Genomic DNA, 16103 nt, shown 5'->3' with positions numbered 1-16103 from the left:
GTATAACAATATCAATCGTGGCAGTAAAGGTCTTGGGTAATTCCTAGGGCGGTGCGTGGCTCACCTGACCTAGAAAACCCAGACAATATGGGGCTCCCAGGACCCCGCACCGTAACCCTCACTCATGCCCCTCATTTCTAGTACATTCTCCTGCTCAAAAGTTCCTCAAGAATTGTCAATAATGGAGATGTGAATGAGATGCTGCCAGCTGATCTACAAGATCATTTTCCTCTTATATCTTATTGATAGCGAGAGCAATTGTAAGTCTGGTGAGTGAAAGTGTATCAGATGGTCTTCCTCGAAGATGGTAAATATGTCACTCCAACGGTGGCCATCCTGGGAGAAGTTTGCACTCTGTGTGCTCGACTGGGATCACTCGGCAGCCAGCCTCCCTCCCCACCGGCGCTCTATCATACGTCAAGATGTGGGTCGTCCAGTTGATGTGGATCTTAGATCTGACATGTCCTCAGGTTGTTATAACGGTGATGACAGCATCCGTGGCATCCAGTGGAGGTTTACCATCTTGGCAACTGAACTGATAGGAAAGGATGGTTGGTCTGGGCACATCACTAGCAGGAAGGATGGCTGGTCTGGGCACATCACTAGCAGGAAGGATGGCTGGTCTGGGCACATCACTAGCAGGAAGGATGGCTGGTCTGGGCACATCACTAGCAGGATGGATGGCTGGTCTGGGCACATCACTAGCAGGATGGATGGCTAGTCTGGGCACAGCACTGGTATATATATATCCCTGTCATGCACCGAACTTTTAAGTCAAAGTGAGGGAGTATATTTGATTAACCTGGGACCGTGATGGCTGCCTGAGCGGCGGTATGACTCCCGTGTTTACATGACTCAAAGAAACAAAGGCAATACATCAGAGGTGGTGTATAGCTGAGATCTGAAACAGAAATGGGGTTCAATATGATGTCGAGTTCTAACATAAAGATGGGGTTCAGTACAGAGATGAGGTCTCAATAAAAGAAGTGGGTTTTTAGAGACTTTTACATGACCGTAAGTGTTGAGTAAGCATTAAGTTCCATCGCTATACCAGACCACATTGTTCCATCGCTATACCAGACCACATTGTTCCATCGCTATACCAGACCACATTGTTCCATCGCTATACCAGACCATATTGTTCCATCGCTATACTAGACCACATTGTTCCATCGCTATACCAGACCACATTGTTCCATCGCTATACCAGACCACATTGTTCCATCGCTATACCAGACCACATTGTTCCATCGCTATACTAGACCACATTGTTCCATCGCTATACCAGACCACATTGTTCCATCGCTATACTAGACCACATTGTTCCAAGCTTTGGAAGAAGAACAAGAAGGTTGGATCGCTCTTCAGAGGCTGCCACAACTGGTTCCCAGAGGATTTTATTTTCATTCCGGGAATCATCTCGGCAGATCGACGATGTGTTCCCGCACCACGACAGCCTTCCTCTTCACAATTCGTGACCCGGGTCCTTCCTGAGGCGGGAGACCCACCCTCACACTCTCCTTTCTGAGGCGGGAGACCCACCCTCACACTCTCCTTTCTGAGGCGGGAGACCCACCCTCACACTCTTCTTCCTGAAGCGGGAGACCCACCCTCACACTCTTCTTCCTGAAGCGGAAGACCCACCCTCACACTCTCCTTCCTGAAGCGGGAGACCCACTATCACTTTCACTCGACATTTGAAGAAGGTGATTGAGGTTTTATGATAATCAAAATTCTGTCAATCATGTAAACATGAAAATTGATCCTTGATAACTATGATTCCCTGAAGAATGCGGACAAGAAGTGAAAGTAGATAACGAAGTTTGTAACCCTGATTAGATTATGGCATACTGCAGGGGAGTGTCCTGCGTCCCACATGATACTGCAGGGGAGTGTCCTGCGTCTCACATGATACTGCAGGGGAGTGTCCTGCGTCCCACATGATACTGCAGGGGAGTGTCCTGCGTCCCACATGATACTGCAGGGGAGTGTCCTGCGTCCCAGATGATACTGCAGGGGAGTGTCCTGCGTCCCACATGATACTGCAGGGGAGTGTCCTGCGTCCCACATGATACTGCAGGGGAGTGTCCTGCGTCCCACATGATACTGCAGGGGAGTGTCCTGCGTCCCACATGATACTGCAGGGGAGTGTCCTGCGTCCCACATGATACTGCAGGGGAGTGTCCTGCGTCCCACATGATACTGCAGGGGAGTGTCCTGCGTGTCTGTGTCTGACGTTCGTACACATGACGACCACAAGAGAGTAACGTGTCAGTGCAACTCTCATATCATCCCTTGATTTGTTGTCACACACACAGGCTTACTTTTATTTTCTCTAACAGGAAAATTCAATACGTACTCATATATATATATATATATATATATATATATATATATATATATATATATATATATATATATATATATATATATATATATATATATATATATATATAAAAAAAAAAAAAAAAAAAAAAATATATATATATATATATATATATATATATATATATATATATATATATATATATATATATATATATATATATATATATATATATATATATATATATATATATAATTTTGGCAGTAGTTCTTGTAAACATATTCTGAGTGAGACTGGGTAATACCAGAAGGCGGACGTGCATGTAGCGCTGTGCTCTTACTGGGGCGTGTGCCTAGAGTAGTGTGACTTGGCCTGTGTTGTGGTTGTTGTTCCTCGATGATCAGTGGTTGGGCGTGGTGTAGGCATCTCGTGTCTTGTTCACGCCGTTGTGCCTCACTGCCCTCACACGAGAGACCCACTCACCTGTCCTACTGTCCTAACCATTCATCAACCCTCTCACCTGTTATACCTGTTCACCAACCCACTTATCTGCCCTACCCATTCAACTACCCACTCACCGATCTCTCACCTACCCCACCCATTTAACAATCCAATTACCTGTCCTACCCATTTACCACTCCAGTTACCTGTCTTATCCATTGATAGTCCAATTAGCTGCCTTACCCGGGTAATTCACCTATCCTTTCCTCTAACTCCTCACTTATTCACCTATGCCTTCTCAACCTCTTCACCTACCTTGTGGGACTTATCCATCACCAACTCCATCACCTATCCCATCAACAAGACCCACCATCACCTGCCCCATCACCAACCAGTCCTCCACTGGGTAGAGCAGGTGATAAGGTTGTGTTCTTATATTTTTCATGATACTGTTTTTCCAGCGTCTCAATCAAACATATCCAGACCTTCACTGCAGCTTTGGCAACACGTCTACAGCAATAAAGAACTCTGTTGCATCTGGAGCAACTCAGAACTAAGTAGGATGGAAAAGAAACAAACACATTCAATTTTCATCATTTACTAAAAAAAAGATAAAAAGCGGTAAATTCTTATCTTACTAAAGCTACTGTGAACACGTGTGTGAGCCAGCAGTGTTGTGTGTCGCTCGTTACATCAGAGGCACATGGGGTATGGCATATCCTTGCTCGTGTGTTATATAAAGTTTGTTGTTGGTGATGTAGAACATAGCAGAAGGCACCCTCAGATCCTGTAGGAGAACAGCTTGCGCCTCCCTTACATCCCTGTGGTCAGGACGTGGGTACGGTGGGTACAGACGGGGCAGGTTTTAATCATGGAGTATTGTTGACAGAGTCCTTTGGTCCTGTAAGACAGCTCATAGCTCTCCTTATCCCCTTAATATCCTTGATCGTGTGTGGAGGTCGTCATCAGGAGGTGTGGACGGGTCGTGGTCACGAGACACTACACATTACTCATAGGAAAGCTCGACGACGAAGCCGTTACCATCATCGTGGTAGTTGACGATCTGTGTGCGACCGTCGGGCAGGAGGACGCTGTACTGACCCCGCACCTGTGGCCAAGCAGAGCAGGAAGATGACGGTCTGGATGGGGTCATGAGTGGTGATGCATGGTAATAACCTCAGCTGGTGTGAGGTCATGCCTGGTGATGCATGATGGTGACCTGGGCTGGAGTAAGGTCATAAGGGGTGAGGTGACCTAGGCAGGGGTGAAGTCATGCTGAATGATCGTGACCTTGGATGAGGTGAAGTCATGAGTAGTGCTAAGAATGGTTAGTTGGGTCATGTAATATCTGATGGAGGTAGGAGGAATATTGCATGTGATGATGGTATGAGGGAAAGATTATATTATCAAGATATGACACAATACTTGCTCTTACAGGATGAGGTTTCCGTCTAGACAGAAGTAAAGCAAATGGTGAGACGAAACGAGACGTTAACATATAAACACAGGTATGGACACCTATTTTTAATGACAGCTGATAATTCCGTCTCCAGCAAAGGGTAAAGTTTTACTGAAGAAGAATATGAGGGCATGACAGGCCCTCAGGGATAACAGATTTAAATTCCACAATCATAGTAAAACTTCAAAGACCGTTCAGCCCTTCTGATGGTTATACTCAACCTCTACAGGTTAGCTGCCAGGTTGGCTGGGCTTGAGGCCTGTCACCTGCCAGGTCATTAAGGTCATCATACATCAAGTGATGACCAATGTCTGAAAGTCTTGCACGCCTGAATGTCCCTCAGGTGATGAAGACAACACCATGACCATGTACACTCTTATTGTTGTTTCCTACTGATGTTGGTACACAAGAAAAATATAACACATTTTGTTGTTGTATGACTTACACTCTAACAGAAAATTCGTCTGTTGTAAGATATTTGCACCTGAGTTGAGGGATACTGGCCCAGTTTTCCCGCGTCTCGATCGCTTTAAGTAAATATTCCTAGAATTATTAACACATATTTGGAAATGAACTCACGACATTGCCATCAGATATTTCATTCTGCGAGAACTGGTTTCCGGAGTCGGGGTCGTTGACGCCCCAGTCGAAGTCATAAGGCATGCCACCCATCTTCGGGGTCGTGGTCTTCTCTGTCGTGGGCGCTATCTGCAACATACAACATCATCGTAGTCAACTTATATCGTAGACACAGACAGAATATCCAGTAGAGAAATCTGCTACGTAGTAAGATATTAACCTTAAAATGATATGAGAGAGATGTGGGGGCGTCCTGTATATCTTCAGACTATCAGAAAGCATTTGACACTACACACAGAAAGCATTTGACACCGTACCTAGATGGTATTGGTAAAAATGCAGGAGTAAGAATAAAGACCCTCTCATGGATCTAATCCATGTAAATAGAAAAACCCCAGGACATGTGTCACGTGCCATTTGAACCCGAGCAACAATAAGCAGTGGAACGCCACAGGTTAGCGCCTCATGTCATTCCTTTACTATGGGCAACATGCGCCAGTGCGCCTGGATCATACCTGGATATGTTGCCAGGATCATGAGGAGAGTGAATTTATGCAACCTGCGAGGAGGCCAGGCAGGACCCCATCACTGACCACATGCATGACTAACGTGTTCTCTTTACCTATCTGTTCATCTATCACAAATGGCACTAAACATGTGAATGAGTTCTGTCCTAACAAATGTGATATCGTCAAAGGTAGTGAATCAGACCAGGCTATGACTTCCACTTTACCAAACAGACGTGAGCTGTGTTCCTTCCCTGGGGATATACTAACACCTACTTCCTTATATAGGACTTTGTTGTAAGGAGCGTGAGGAAGGCCAATGAATATCCTTACCAGAGTCATACTCACCAACAAGCGCAGACACGTGATGTTTAAGATGTTTACCACAATAGTTGAAAGCAAGTCTGGTGGGTGAGTGGTGCTCGGCGGGTCTGGTGTGTACCATACACTTCACAAAACGTGAACAACAGTTCTGTTGATCGTCTTTGGAAAAAAGATATTACAAGGACGAAGAAACTTGTGTCATAACCTTCCAGCTGCACGAGGATGGATGTCTTGTCATCTCACACAACTACAACAACAGCATTTGCATTGTGACCTCACAACAATACATATGATATAACCTTGTAGCAATGTACGTGTTGTGACCTCACAACACAGCATAAGTGTGTAATGACCTCAGGTCACTGACCTTCTTGACGGGCTTCGGGACGGAGGCGTCAGGGATCTGGTAGAGGCCGGAGGGAGGGGGTGGAGGAGGGGCCACGGGGGTCTCGTAGAGTCCTGACGGCACAGACGGCACCTGTGGAGGTAGAGGAGAGGTTGAGGCACCTGTGGAGGTAGAGGAGAGGTTGAGGCACCTGTGGAGGTAGAGGAGAGGTTGAGGCACCTGTGGAGGTAGAGGAGAGGTTGAGGCACCTGTGGAGGTAGAGGAGAGGTTGAGGCACCTGTGGAGGTAGAGGAGAGGTTGAGGCACCTGTGGAGGTAGAGGAGAGGCAATATACATCATCATACAGAAACTGTCATTGATGATACATACTTTACAAGACAGCGTCAAGACACAACAGGAAATATGCGTAAATATGTTTCTATATGCATCAAGGCGCCACATATGACGGCCCGCCTGTGTGCTCTCACCTCACACATGTACACACAGTATCTCTAGCAAAAACTATCATGAACACCCACTTACATCCACCACTACGTACCCCGACCCACCTACACCCACCATCACCTACCCCAACCCACATATACCCACCAGCACCTAACCCGACCCACCTACACCCACCTCCGCCCAACAGAACCCACTTCATAAGGCCCAGCACCAGGCCAGGAGTGCTGGTGGGTGGTGAGTGCACCATATAAGTGCTGTCAGGCAGCATGGGTGGAGGTGGCCCGCCCTATCCTACTGAGGTCCCGCCCACCGCTCGCAGGATACCCTCCCATGCCCTCCCACGCCAGGAGACTGCACCATATCCTCCCAGCTACCCTGCCTGGCCAAACCCACGCCCATGTCTGTAAGCAGTGAGTCATGACTGACTTATATAACGCAGGATGCAGTAGATACCGGGGGATTAAGCCACACACGTATAGGAGAATTATATATCGTCTCCCTGACGCTGATTTATACTACACACCGCTGGATTGTAAACCACTAGTCTATACACTGGCCACAGGAGTACAGTAAACCACTAGCATATATAATGGCTGCGGGAGTACAGTAAACCACTGGTATATACACTGGTCACCTCAGTACAGTAAACCACCGTTATGTACACTGACCGCCGGAGCACAATAAACCACTGGTATATACACTGGCCACAGATGATTTTGTGTTCACTTCTACAAAGAGTTGAAGGTTCAGTATAAATTCTTTTTGTGATTCACTAGGCACATCATGTGTGTGTAGTTCCCATCCTGTACTGTACGGGATGAGAGTTCTATACTCATGTGGCCCCACCTCATGTACTGTATGGGAGGGAAGTTTACCCTCGTGGGCCCTGTCTCTTGTGCTGTACGGGGAGGGAGTTCCACACTCGTGGGTTCCATCTCTTCAACTTTACTTACATGCAGTTTAAAATTTTCGTATGTTGTCTACATTTATAATCTCATAACTCAGTATAGTCCGCTATCCAATATTCTCATACATAAAAGAACTTTACATCTGGTCTGACATGTTTTTCTCTTTCCTTGATGTTTTGGTCTCTGGTTGATCTGTCTCTGCATCATTTGAAGGACTATCCTTTTCTATGCTTTTAAGCTGGTTTAAAACTCTACGGGTTTGCCAGGTCACTTCTCACCATTCCCTCTTCCATGTTGGGGAAACTATGGCTTTCTAGTCTTTTCCTGCAAATGAAGTCTCTTGAATTATGGTTCTATCTATGTTGCTCTCTTCTGGAACTTCTTTAAAAGTTCTTTGTATTCTTCAAAAACCTGGTGACCAAACTTGAGAAGATATTCTAACTTTGGCTTGATATTGGATGTGAATACCTTGCTGGATATTTCCTTATCCATATACTTCAACGTGTGTGTGTGTGTGTGTGTGTGTGTGTGTGTGTGTGTGTGTGTGTGTGTGTGTGTGTGTGTGTGTGTGTGTACTTGGGACTGGTCAGACAACTTACACCCAGGTCACTGGTGTCTTGCCATGACAGATGATAAAGGCATTTCCTCTTTTTTACGTGTAAATATTTTCATCTCCCTCACACACATCTGACTACACGGACATTCTTATGAGCAACACACACACACACACACACACACACACACAATGCACACTTGAGCTAAGCGGCAGATCAAGGTGTGATTGAGGGCGAGGTATGGTTCGAGAGAAAGACCAGGGTGAGGCTGGAGAGGCGTGGCGAGGCAAGTGGGGCGTGCGGGCGTGGGAGGCGGGCTCTGGATGCTGGGCGGCCTGCTTGTGCCTCAAGGTCGGGTCCTTCCAGAGCTCCCCCAACCCCCCACCACCCGGGCCAGGAGACCCCTCCCACCATGACACATACTACCCTACGTATTCCTCTGTGTAGAACATGTACACAAACATCACTATGTAAGAAAACATTTATTTTAGATACTGATGAATAGATGATGATCACATAGAATTGTCATGGCATTCTAGAGAGACTTTCATATCATTAAAAGGAAAATCAATGAACTGTATAAACTCTTAATACTATGGAGTTCAACTTTCAGAGTGTTCCTCTGTCTTACGGAATCATCCAAGGAACTGCACGGATCAAACTCTCAAGTGTTTAGTGAGAGGTAAAGTATGACTCCCTGATGTCCCCGGCCGCTTGAAGCTCGAGTCTTGTGACCTCAGCAGGGTAAGGTCTCGCTGGGTTGTGTAAAAGTACATTTCCCTCGGGTCATGTAGGTCTCCTAAGGTCATGTAGGTCTCCTAAGGTCATGTAGGTCTCCTAAGGTCATGTAGGTCTCCTAAGGTCATGTACGTCTCCTAAGGTCTTACAAGTTTGCGTGAACTCAATTTCGTAAGTTTAATATTCATGTGGAGTAAATGAAGCTTGTCTGGCCTCCTGCACATGTGTTGTGGACTCGCTCATACTTGTATGTGTTTACCTGCAGTCTGGGACATGGAGGTGTGTAGTGGACGTACCTCGTACAGGTTGGCAGGCTGGGCTGGGGGGTCGTACAGGTTGGCAGGCTGGGCTGGGGGGTCGTAGTTGTATCCTGGTTGCGGGGGAGGGTGGTGACTGTGCCTCGCCCCATCCCCGACCTGCCCCAGCTTGGCCGCCCGACACGCCACCACGCCCACACACGTCCACGCCACCAGCACCTGCAACACAACATACTCAAGTTAAAGTGTAAATACTGTTGAATTGTCGAGACGACCTACAGAGATTTTTTGTTTACTGGAGTTAGAAATATAAACATGAAATATTTACCTCAACTGAGACATAATAGATTCAGCTACATCAATAGACCTACCTATAAACCTAAGGAGTGACAAGCATGTATATATCGTATCCTACAAGGGTTAAGGTTGGTGGACTACAGAATGCTTAGCAGTACTGAACTCCACAATACGAGGCTGAACTATAACACGAAGTCTAGAACCGACAGTAGATAACATCAGCGCAGACTACTGACTCGATCGCAGACCAGTGTTGGTGAGACCTCCTGGTGACCCTCCTAGCGCTGTACCATAACGTTGCTGCAGGAGGCGCTCCACAAGCTGTGCTACAAATAAACACATATCTTCCTTATGGCTTTTTCATCAGAATCCATAACAGAATCTCAGATGCCTGGATCATACATTACTGAACTGCTTACTATGCTATCCTCTAACACGGCAGTCCGCTAGAGAACTAAGACACTGGAGTAAGATATTACATATTTGAGAGAGTACGAAGCTTTGTAATGGATGTAGATAATGATAAAGTGTTTGTCATAGTGTGGGTGTTGCCCCAGGACCCGGCCAACCTCTTGTGTTGAGGAAACAGACAAATGGAAGGGCAGTTCCTCCTGTTGGTTAAGCTTGGAACACATTCGATTCGGTTTAGATAATTACGTAATGTATATGACCCCGAGTCTCACGTCATGATAACAAAGGTGAGATAGTGTTGCCCTCTGACCTGCCCTCTGACCTGCCCTCTGACCTGGAGCACGATAAGTGTGGTTGTCTGGCGAGACTTCTGGCATGACTGTGTGGTGGGCAAGGTTCCCATGTGAGGCTCGTGGCCACGTTGTAGTCAGGCCACGACCTGTTGCCTGCAGTAACACTCTACAGTGAGTCCCCACAGGTGAGGCTCTACAGTGAGTCCCCCCAGGTGAAGCTCTACAGTGAGTCCCCACAGGTGAGGCTCTACAGTGAGTCCCCCCAGGTGAGGCTCTACAGTGAGTCCCCCAAGTGAGGCTCTACAGTTTGGCCTTAAGATGCGTCTCTTTCACCTGGATCAGTTATGCTACGCCTGTATCTACAGAGCACACACACACACACACACACACACACACACACACACACACACACACACATCTATTCATTAAGCCTCAGTAGTGTAAGAACTATTCTTGATACAATAGTCAATTATTTGTTGTCTGAATGATGACATATAAAGCTGAAAACTTATATTTAGTGATGAAGTTCCTTATTCAGTAAGCTTTCGTCTCCTTGACTCAGAGTCAAGTGTCATATTTACAATTATGAAAAGTCGGATTTATTTTGGGGTCATGAAACGTTGTCGTACACGTTCTTGTGTTAGCTTAAACGTTTGTGGTGTGGCATTCAGAGCTGTAGTGTTGTTACCTACACTCTCCTTACGTCATCACAAAGGTGCATCTGTTCTCCAGTGAGGTCTTCTCTGACATCTGTGTGACTGGGTCTGCCAGATCCCTCACTTGGGTCATTCTGAGCACTTCCCTGAGTATGGTGAGGGATGGGAGGTGTGGGGTGTGAGGTGTGTGGGGTGTGGGGTGTGTGGGGTGTGGGGTGTGTGGGGTGTGGGGTGTGTGGGGTGTGGGGTGTGGGGTGTGTGGGGTGTGGGGTGTGTGGGGTGTGGGGTGTGTGGGGTGTGGGGTGTGTGGGGTGTGTGGGGTGTGGGGTGTGGGGTGTGTGGGGTGTGGGGTGTGGGGTGTGTGGGGTGTGGGGTAGTGTGTGGGGGAGGAAGCCAGGAAGAGTTAGAGGATACTGTAGCTGGCAGGTGCTACAGTCTGGTACAGGTAAGTACAGAGTCGGAGAAAATATGTAATCTCTCTCTCTCTCTCTCTCTCTCTCTCTCTCTCTCTCTCTCTCTCTCTCTCTCTCTCTCTCTCTCTCTCTCTCTCGGATTTCCCATCAATAATTCCACCAGGGATTACACCATGAGCCAGCTGGAGATCAACACGGCGATCATTGAGAAACCTGCGTGTGTGGCTCGGCCGTAAGGTTCTGTCACTGATGTTATCCTCCTCTGAGAAACTGTGGGTGTGGGTACTCACACTGCTCCACCAGCTGAACTAAAGATAAAGAAGAAATGTATTCAGTTCTCTGAACCGGCCCTACTCGTACACCTAGACCGGCCCTACTCGTACACCTAGACCGGCCCTACTCGTACACCTAGACCGGCCCTACTCGTACATCTGATCCAGGAATTCATTAACACTGTTCTGATTTTGTCGCGTCATTGCCTTTATTTTTGACATGATTTCGTTGTCGTTCCACCATCCTGCAAGTGTCTCTCAACGTCTGGATACATTGGTCAGGGGATGTAGCAAGGATGGCCAGACGTCGCGTCTTCGTGCAAGATTCTTCATATATTGTACCAAACACAAAGTCTCTCTCTCTCTCTCTCTCTCTCTCTCTCTCTCTCTCTCTCTCTCTCTCTCTCTCTCTCTCTCTTCCTGACTCAAATGAAACGAATACTAGCATATGTTTCAGTTAGTAACGCTTCCAGGCAAGACAGATAGACAGACACACACACACAAACAAACCTGAGAAGCTTTGTGTCTTGTGCTGAGGATGTTATGTGTGCTGAGAGGATGGTGCAGCAGGAGGGTAGGATATGATCCAGGACCCCAGCTGCTGAACATCAGTTTGTTGTACTGTGTCCTTAGAGACTCAATTAACCTTTTCTCTAACTTTGCCAAACTGCCAGACGAAATGGTTATCAACTGCCAGTCGTTGAACAATCTTCTGTAAACTGGAGAGACAGTAGAACAACTACAAGAGACAGTAGGACAACTACAAGAGACAGTAGGACAACTACAAGAGACAGTAGAACAACTACAAGAGACAGTAAGACAGTAAGACCAAAGCAGTATAACATTACCTGACCAATCCCCTGATACCGGGAATCTCTCCACACATACAGCAAGACCTTCAGGTTCATGCAACACCTGACCCAGGATCAGCCAAGCTGCTGGTGACCCTGTGGCCCCCCCAGCCCCACCCCTCAGTCATACGGAACAGTTACTGACCCGCCCACTTCCCCAGCCATGCGGAACACCTGACGTCACAAACCTCACTAAAAATCCTTTGGTATTTTCCTCTATTTTCATGACGTGTATTTATTGAGACGAACCGCAACGCTGTAGGCAGTGTGTGTGTGTGTGTGTGTGTGTGTGTGTGTGTGTGTGTGTGTGTGTAAGTTAATCTAGTGTTACCGGACTCCCCCTGTATGTGCTTACTCCGCGAGAGATCACTGAGGTTGTCGAGGGACGCCAGAGGCTAGTATCGTGGCGTACCTTCTCGCTCCAGCTCCTGCTCGGAGTGCGGCTGCGAAGCTGCAGAGACGTTATAAGAGGGATGCTGGAGTTGTATAACAACAACAACAACAACAACAACAATGATGATAATGATGATAATAATGACGATTATAATAATGATAATAATAATGATAATCATAATAATAATAATAATGATAATAACAGCAGCAATAATGATGATGATAATGATTATAATAATGATGATGATGATAATGATAATGACAATAATGATAATAACAATAGTACGAATGATAATGATGATAATAATAATAAGAAGAATGATAATGAGAATAATAATGATAATAATAGTGATAAGTGACAATAACTTATGGTTCTATTTGTCTGTTTACATAAGTGATTTGGTTGTTTGCACTTATGTTAAAGTATTCAAAAATGATTTGTGTGTTTGTGTCTATGTATATCTACCTACGTGTACACCTATGTATCTAACTATGCATGTAAGACTATCTAACTGTATACATGCATATTCAATCAATTATGTGTATGTCTATCTGTCTGTCTATATATACATATCGAACTCTGTATGTAGGACCCAGATCGAAGCTGTACCGAGCCATAGTACGACCCAGGTCGAAGCTGTACCGAGCCTTAGTATGAATAAGTTCGAAGCGGTACCGAACCTTCTCTCTCTGAGTAAGCTTCGAAGACACGTGTGTCCGGACACGACACGTGTTGTGACCAGGGATCCTACTTTGTGATGTTTCTACATATCCAGAACAACGAGAAAACTGATAAGTTATGAAAACGACTTCTAGTTTTAGCATCTTCTGTCGGTATTGTACTTATACAATTCCATCCCCCACTTAACTCAGCAACAACTGTATGTTAACACAAAACTATCGAAATACTGTTTTCTCAGTGAGTCGGATAACCCAGGTAGTATTACACCTAAAACATACCCTGTGTAGCACGCTGGCAAATGTTCTCAATACGAAAGATTGAAGAACAAGCAAGACAATATAACAGTATAACAAATAGTACACTCATGCAATGATCACTAAAGAACTACGTACCTTCAACATGACGACTGCACGGTGGAGTAAGCCACGCAGGAGGAGTGAGCGAGGCGGACGCGTTACATTTCTTATATACCTTTTAGAGGGGAGACGAGCAGCCAGTGTTGCCATCACCTGAGTCATCCATTCCAAGAGAGTTCGTGAGGAAGAAGAAGTGGTGGGAGGCTGTCATGGTGGGATGAAGGTGTGGGTTGATGAGTTGTTGGCTCTGCAGGATGTGATAGATCGAATGTGGATATCTATCTTAGCTCTACACATGAGGTATTGCTTTTCTTCGTCTCCTTCCCTCCGTGTTGGTGATACTGTGCGGCCATGGTTCTGACCCCTGGCTCATCACCCACTGAGGAAGAACGTGCCACTTCAGCCGACTCTCTGCGTTCGTCTGACCACAAACTGAACGAGGAAGAGTAGACATGTCTCTCGTACTGAGCAGCTGATGAACTTTTATGGACGTGAGACATTGTTGGGCTGCTTCTGACTGTAAATATGATAAAACCTAAAAACATTCCACACATTACTGCATCAGTGTGGATCCAAATGCTGGAACTGTAGCCACGTCCAACCAACACGTCACCCTACCTACCCTACAGGAATCTGTGAACTAGTCTTGTCGTAAGAAGTTAATATGATTATGTTTAGTCATATGATCTATGAGACAGTGAGAGGTTTGTGAGTCGGTTGATCGGTAGTTTTGGGTCGTACAGGTGATTCACTGTGGTTGTAAGATGGTTAGTTAATTGACTGGTAGTTGTTGGCCAGTTTAGTGTATTCAAAGCTTTGTTCTGTCGAGTTATAGCCAGAAGTTGTGAGAATCTCCGAGTTTGTTTCCAGGACGCCAGTCACTACACTGTGCCTAGAACTAAAGGTCGGATGATCCGGTCATATCACAACAGAGCGTAAGGAGAGATTGCTTGCCCTCCTGTCGTCCACAGGCCACACCCAAACTCACCCCACCTCGTGATGCACTACACAGCCACCCACGCTCCACATTCACGACATTTGGCTGTGTAGATAGGCCACACCCACTTCCATTCACACCTCTTTACATATCACCTTCTTATATCCTTCATTTTTATTTGAAATAAGAATAGCAACAGTGTACGTGACAACGAGGCTGTTATAAGCAGTACGTGATGGTCATGTCTACACCAACACCAAGAACTACAGTTCCACTGTAGCAAGTGATGCGTGGCTGTGACACGTCAGTCCCTGGTGTATGTGTGTGTGTGTGTGTGTGTGCAGTAGTAGTAGAAGTGGCCCAGCCTTGGCCTCCGACACTCGCTACCTCGGCAGGCCTTACACAGCCTTGATCATATAAGCTCTGAGACGATACCATGATACGATCACACATACATCAACATGGTCACAGGTGAATCCCTCAGTTCCCAAGGAAATTATTACCCATCAGAACACCTTCTCTCATCACATGACAATCCTCAATCCATCGATAATTCACAGGTGTCAAATTAAATGTCAGGAAAAGGTCACGAATGAGAGTAATCTGAGAAGACTTGGAAATATCAATGGATAAGAGGACATGGTGTATTGGTATGGCATGATGTGTGGAGGTGTACTTGTATGGCATGATGTGTGGAGGTGTACTTGTATGGCATGATGTGTGGAGGTGTACTTGTATGGCATGATGTATGGAGGTGTACTTGTATGGCATGATGGAAGTATACGTGGTGGGAGGCGACCAACATGGCCATGTGCTAGTCACTGTAGTGGTGCAGGTGACAAAGGTCACTTCATCAAACAGCGTTAAGGTGTGTACTTGTCTAACACCTGCGATTGTATATCTACGTGGAATACATGCTACTGCACTACACAGAAACATCCACTGACTCATCTTTGACTGTCACACATATAAACAAACATTGTGACCCATTGGAACACACAAATCTCCACCCTTCCTGCCTGATACATTTGTCTGATTATTTTCATTTTGATCGTTGATATGTCTTACGAAGCCATATGACGTTACCTCTATGGCTAGTGGGGCTTATAACACCCAGAATGATACAGGGTGGTACAGGGGATGTTAGGAATACCTCAGATGGTACAGGGTGGTCCAAGGGATGCCAGAAATATTCCCAGATGGTACAGGATGGTCCAGAGGATGCCAGATGTACCCCTGATGTCACAGGGTGGTGCATGGGATGCCAGGAAAGTTCACAATAATCAATGCTAGTAATGAGTAAGACGCATTCTCTCTGAGACGTATTCCCTCGGTAATGTGGTGGTCTGAGACGCATGACCTCGGTAATGTGGTGGTCTGAGACGCATGACCTCGGTAGTGGAGTGATCTGAGACGCATGACCTCGGTAATGTGGTGGTCTGAGACGCATGACCTCGGTAATGTGGTGGTCTGAGACGCATGACCTCGGTAATGTGGTGGTCTGAGACGCATGACCTCGGTAATGTGGTGGTCTAAGACGCATAACCTCGGTAATGTGGTGATCTGAGACGCATGACCTCGGTAATGTGGTGTTCTGAGACGCATGACCTCGGTAGTGGAGTAATCTGAGACGCATGACCTCGGTAGTGGAGTGATCTGA

The 16103-nt window shown here is 46.2% G+C and overlaps 1 protein-coding gene across 1 annotated transcript in view; it reads right to left on the bottom strand.

Moving 5' to 3' along the window:
- Positions 1-3349: 3349 nt before the first annotated feature.
- LOC139757676 (uncharacterized) overlaps positions 3350-16103 on the bottom strand; it is a 31967-nt gene continuing 19213 nt past the window's right edge. The window contains exons 7-12 of the mRNA XM_071678440.1: positions 13869-14023; positions 13543-13710; positions 8922-9101; positions 6003-6113; positions 4806-4934; positions 3350-3875 (exon numbers count right to left, since the gene is read on the bottom strand). Of these exons, the coding sequence (XP_071534541.1) occupies positions 3774-3875; positions 4806-4934; positions 6003-6113; positions 8922-9101; positions 13543-13710; positions 13869-14023 (845 nt within the window). The 3' untranslated portion in view covers positions 3350-3773. The remainder of the gene's footprint in view (positions 3876-4805; positions 4935-6002; positions 6114-8921; positions 9102-13542; positions 13711-13868; positions 14024-16103) is intronic.

The sequence above is a fragment of the Panulirus ornatus genome, chromosome 27 (assembly GCF_036320965.1).
Source record: "Panulirus ornatus isolate Po-2019 chromosome 27, ASM3632096v1, whole genome shotgun sequence".
Classification (NCBI taxonomy): domain Eukaryota; kingdom Metazoa; phylum Arthropoda; class Malacostraca; order Decapoda; family Palinuridae; genus Panulirus; species Panulirus ornatus.
This window is presented reverse-complemented; position numbering and strand designations above follow the sequence as displayed.